Here is a 4,798-nt window from a genome sequence, read left to right as displayed (position 1 = left end):
TTTACTCAGTACAAATCATATTTTTTTCTGCTGCTATGGGGCTTTGCTCGTTGCAGGGGTCCATTTTCTGCATAAGCACATTTTGCTCATAATACTGTTATGCATGTTAGGTAAGATTTTTAATACCGGACTTTTACTAAATACTTTTTCCACCACTGATTTTTTTTGACCTTATGACCTAGAGCCTACTGACCTTTACCCTTGTGTACGCTGCAGAATTTACAGCAAAGTTGGTCATATGGTCAATTCTATTGGCGCACACATACTGACACATGTTTTGGACGGGATTATGGATGTTCAGTGTCTCATGGCGCTGAAACCACATAACTGAGGTTATGGTTTATTCTTCTGGATTGATTTATGAAAACTCAATGTAAAGCGCCATATAAGGCTGCACTGATGAGGCTCCGCAATGATTTCTGAGCTCTGGATAAAGCTGTTAAGTGTTTTCTGCTGATATATTTTATAAGGCCTAAGTGACGATGGTGATTCTATCTAGTCAGACACTGACTTGCAAAAAAATGAATAACGAATTAGAGTGCACGATTGTGAATGAATTTGATGTATTATTTGCAAAATAAAATCATCTCATTACCAAAAACTGCTGTGTTCAACGTGATGTTCGTGACATCAGCCTTCCCACCAGCCACGCAATCATGCGTCGTGCTTCTATTTTTTGCCCTAAAAAGCTATTTTTGAACAGGGGTGCACCAATGTGCTTTAGACTCTGTCGGAGAAGACAATATAAGTAGTTACAGAGACCGCAAGCTTGAAGTACTTTCATGTCCTTTTCAAAGCTGCCATCGTGTCAATGCGCAAGTCCGCAGCCAGAAAACCACGAGCTGCGGCAAGTGGCAACAGGGGGGCCTGAAAAGTAACGCAGCGCGTCTGTAGAAAAATCCTTCTGCTGTGACCCTATTCCCAAGAAACGGACTTCCAAATGTCCTCAATATAATCAGGTGAGCTCTCTCCCTGCGACTTATGTTGATGCGACGCTGTTGGAGGGACCGATTCGTTTATTGAATACATTTGGAGCTTGGGAAGAGTATATGGATTCATATATGTTGTGACTGCAACTCACGATGACAGATCGCAGCAGGACTGTGGATGCACTCTTTAAAAGTCTGGGTATTTTAAAGGAAGCACCATGGACGCAGCGGACATAGTTTCTTCCGTTTTGGTTTTGGGGATTATTATCGTGTCGTTATTGTCCAACGTTGTGGTGCTGATCTGTTTTCTGTATAACCCAGAGATCCGCAAACAGGTACCCGGTCTTTTTATTCTCAACTTGACGTTTTGCAACCTGTTGCTAAGCGTGTTCAACATGCCACTAACTCTGGTCGGGCTCATCAGCACGGGCCACCCCGGAGGCAGCCGCTGCTGCCAAATTGTGGGTTTCCTCGACACTTTTCTCACCACTAACTCCATGCTCAGCATGGCAGCTCTCAGCATCGATAGGTGGGTGGCGGTGGTGTTCCCTCTGAGCTACCACTCAAGAATACGGCACCGGGATGCAGTGATAGCGCTGGCATACACGTGGATACACTCATTTTGCTTCTCCACAGTGGCCACCTGCCGCTCCTGGGTCGGCTACCATCACCTTTACGCATCGTGCACTCTCTGCAATGTCAGGGCGAAGGCAGCCGGAACGCAGTTCATCATTTTCACCGTGGCTTGTCACTCTCTCACTTTCCTCCTCACGCTGATCGTGTTGTGTGTAACGTATCTTAAAGTGCTGAAAGTTGCAAGGTTTCACTGTAAACGCATCGACGTGATCACTATGCAGACGCTGGTGCTGCTTGTGGATATTCACCCCAGGTAAACAATCATTAGAGATGCATTCAGTCCAATTTGTCCTTTAAATGCCTTTGTATTTCCCTGAAATGTTTTCTATCTGTTCCATTTCACCTGTGTGAAGCATTTCAACAGCATTTTGATCCCGTGGCAAAATCAGAACATGCTCCACAGAAGGTTAAGACATTTTAAAACACAAATAGTGACCAACTTGCACTTAGTGTGTTCATAGAGAACACCATAGGAGATGATGGTGGTGCATTTTCTCTTCTTTGCCTTGCAAACAGTGCTGAATGTTCTATGTTTTTGTATTTTGGACAGTTGGTTAGAAAAAAATGAGAGAAAAACATTTGATCAGTTATAATAATACAAAATTGTAAAATATTATATAATACAAGTAATTTGTTACAGTAGTTATTTGCAATCCTATACTCTCAAAAAAGACTAAACTAATTTAAACACAGTATTCGCAAAACTTTCTGGGGCATCCCTCTATGTGACTACACATGAATATGAAGTGCTCCACTGATGACGATTGAACTCTGTCCTGCCTGCCTGCAGTGTTTACATTATCATGTCTCATTAAGGTCAGCAAGGCCTCACTCATTTTTAACATTTCTATCATTTCATATCCATCCTGATTTAGTCAAATAATTACAGTACATTTTGTATTGTTCCCCATCTACATAATTCATATGTGTGCAGTGTGAAATGTATCCAATTTAATCTTCAAATATAACAAGGTACAGTTCACTGCTTTCTTCACTTCCACCACATATTTTCTCTGTGGACTGCTTCATTACAGTATGCCTGCATGTCTCTGATCATGCCTCCTGGGTAGATAATGGTGCCTGTGTACTTTGGCAGTGTGCGCCAGAAATGCTTGGATGAGCAGAAGCGGAGGAGGCAGAGGGCCACCAAGAAGATCAGTACGTTCATCGGCACATTCGTGGTGTGCTTCACCCCTTATGTCATTACAAGGTGAGCAGAGATTTACAGTATTGTAAGGTGTGTGTGTGTGTGTGTGTGTGTGTGTGGGGGGAGAAATGCATGTGTATGAGGTATTTAACACCATGCATTATCATCAAGATGGTGATGTAAATTTCCTTCCTTTTCCTGTCTTTTGAATCACAATGCTGTGATGCACAGGAATCAGAAAATCGTGAAATACAGCTTTAAGGATATTGAACTACAATGGAATTCTGCACATTTTGTCTTTACTCAGCAATAATAATAAAAAAATTCAAATTATCTTTCTCGTTCCGAATCCTAAGTCTGGACTTTTTTTGATTTCACAGAGTGAATCTAGGTTTTGACTTACCTTGTTGCTGCTAATGTGCTTATACTTGCCTTATCATCTGTATACAGATGGTGATAAAAAAAAAATCAATGCTGTCTTGTTATCTGGCAAAATGTTAAACAACATCTCATAGCTTATTGGTTCAACATTTCTAATCCTTGTCACTGAGCCTCCACAACTGGGGAGATGAGAGGGAGAGAGACAGGGAACGAGGGAGATTGCAAGTGAGTCAGTGATGGTATCACTCGCTCTCATTAGTATTTGCCCCAGCATTAGTGCTGGCAAACTGTCAGTGAAATTGACAATTGTGAGTACTAAAATAGAAAGGAAGTATGTTAGGAGCTGTGTGGTGGTGAGACACGTTAGACTTAAGTAGATCACGCTAATTAGAAAGACTAAAGACAAAACAATGCTCCTGTTGGTTTTTCACTTTGTCTTTAATTTGATTTATTTGGACAAAAGAAGTGTCATGCACTGGATCTGTTGTAAAAGGATTTTAACCAGCAAGAAGTCTAGAAGCTGCAAAACTGACACCCATCAGTTCACATTCCCCAACACAGTGATGACATTTCAGTGAAGTGAAATTATGACATTTTCACAATATTACAGCACAGGGGGGAGGGTCATTTGCTTTAGATATCTTCCACTCCACTTACACTGATGTAAGAATTGGCTTGTATTTTGCTCATGGATGGTGTGTGACCTTTTTTCTCTCTTTTATGTTTATCCGAGGTAGAATTGTAGAGCTCTTCTCCCCATGGCCCATAAGCCCTCACTGGGGTGTGCTGTCCAAATGTTTGGCCTACAGCAAGGCAGCCAGTGACCCATTTGTCTACTCGCTGCTCCGTCACCAGTACAGGAAGACCTGCATCCTTCTGGCCAACAAAGTCCTCAAGAGGAGTCCACTCAACTCCTCCTCCCTCTGGATGGAGAACAGCGTAGGGAGGATCGCCAACAATTCCAACACAGCTGACAACATCCAACCACCTACCAACAAGTCACTTGGCCAGTGAAGCTCATCGCTTTCAGAGACAATAAGGGTACTTTACCATGCTAATGGTGTCTTGGATTCGAGATCTTACTTTGAGGTTAACACTCGTGAGAATAGGGGTATGAGTAGATTCGCCTCCACTGGTGGTGAACATCAGAGTGAGCTTTTCACCTAATTATTTGTTGGCAAGTAAAGGTTAACACCAGACGAGGTGTCCATTGTCAGGTATTAATGGACGACGGCGCGTCGGACGGTTGCCTCCGCCGAAGTCCATTAATACCTGACGATACCCTCGAAGAGCATTAACCCGCTTATACCATGGTCACTTGCCAAATAACATATTTTTTAAAACATTAGTTTATATTTTAATTAGTTTTACAATCGGAATCTAAAGTTTTTACAAACAATAACTCTGTTTCCCTGGTTACGCCTGACGGTTTGACTAATACCTGGAACAATCATTCCCATCCTATAAGGTTCTTATGCAATGCAAACATTGTTCACTCCTCCAGGAAATAGGAAGGACCTTAGATACGACTTGCCTCCCTTAACAACGGGAGATATTTATAGTCTGCTCAGCTACAAGCCAGAAAGCTAACGCTATGCTAGCAAGATCCAAAGTCAATAACATTGTGTACAGTTGGCAATCAGTAAAAATAATTTGACAGTATGTTAAACAACAAGACAAGCTAGCTATCCAGCCATGTCATTGT

General features: G+C 42.0%; 1 protein-coding gene across 1 annotated transcript; it reads left to right on the top strand.

The window, feature by feature from the left end:
* Nucleotides 1-607: 607 nt before the first annotated feature.
* Nucleotides 608-4,367, top strand: LOC116055652 (G-protein coupled receptor 26-like). The gene is made up of 3 exons (XM_031307677.2): nucleotides 608-1,818; nucleotides 2,662-2,775; nucleotides 3,831-4,367. The coding sequence occupies exons 1-3, from the start codon at nucleotides 1,148-1,150 to the stop codon at nucleotides 4,105-4,107; spliced, it is 1,062 nt and encodes a 353-aa protein (XP_031163537.1). The 5' UTR covers nucleotides 608-1,147; the 3' UTR covers nucleotides 4,108-4,367.
* The last annotated feature ends 431 nt before the right edge of the window (nucleotides 4,368-4,798 follow it).

This window comes from Sander lucioperca, chromosome 15, assembly GCF_008315115.2.
Source record: "Sander lucioperca isolate FBNREF2018 chromosome 15, SLUC_FBN_1.2, whole genome shotgun sequence".
Taxonomy (NCBI): domain Eukaryota; kingdom Metazoa; phylum Chordata; class Actinopteri; order Perciformes; family Percidae; genus Sander; species Sander lucioperca.
This window is presented reverse-complemented; position numbering and strand designations above follow the sequence as displayed.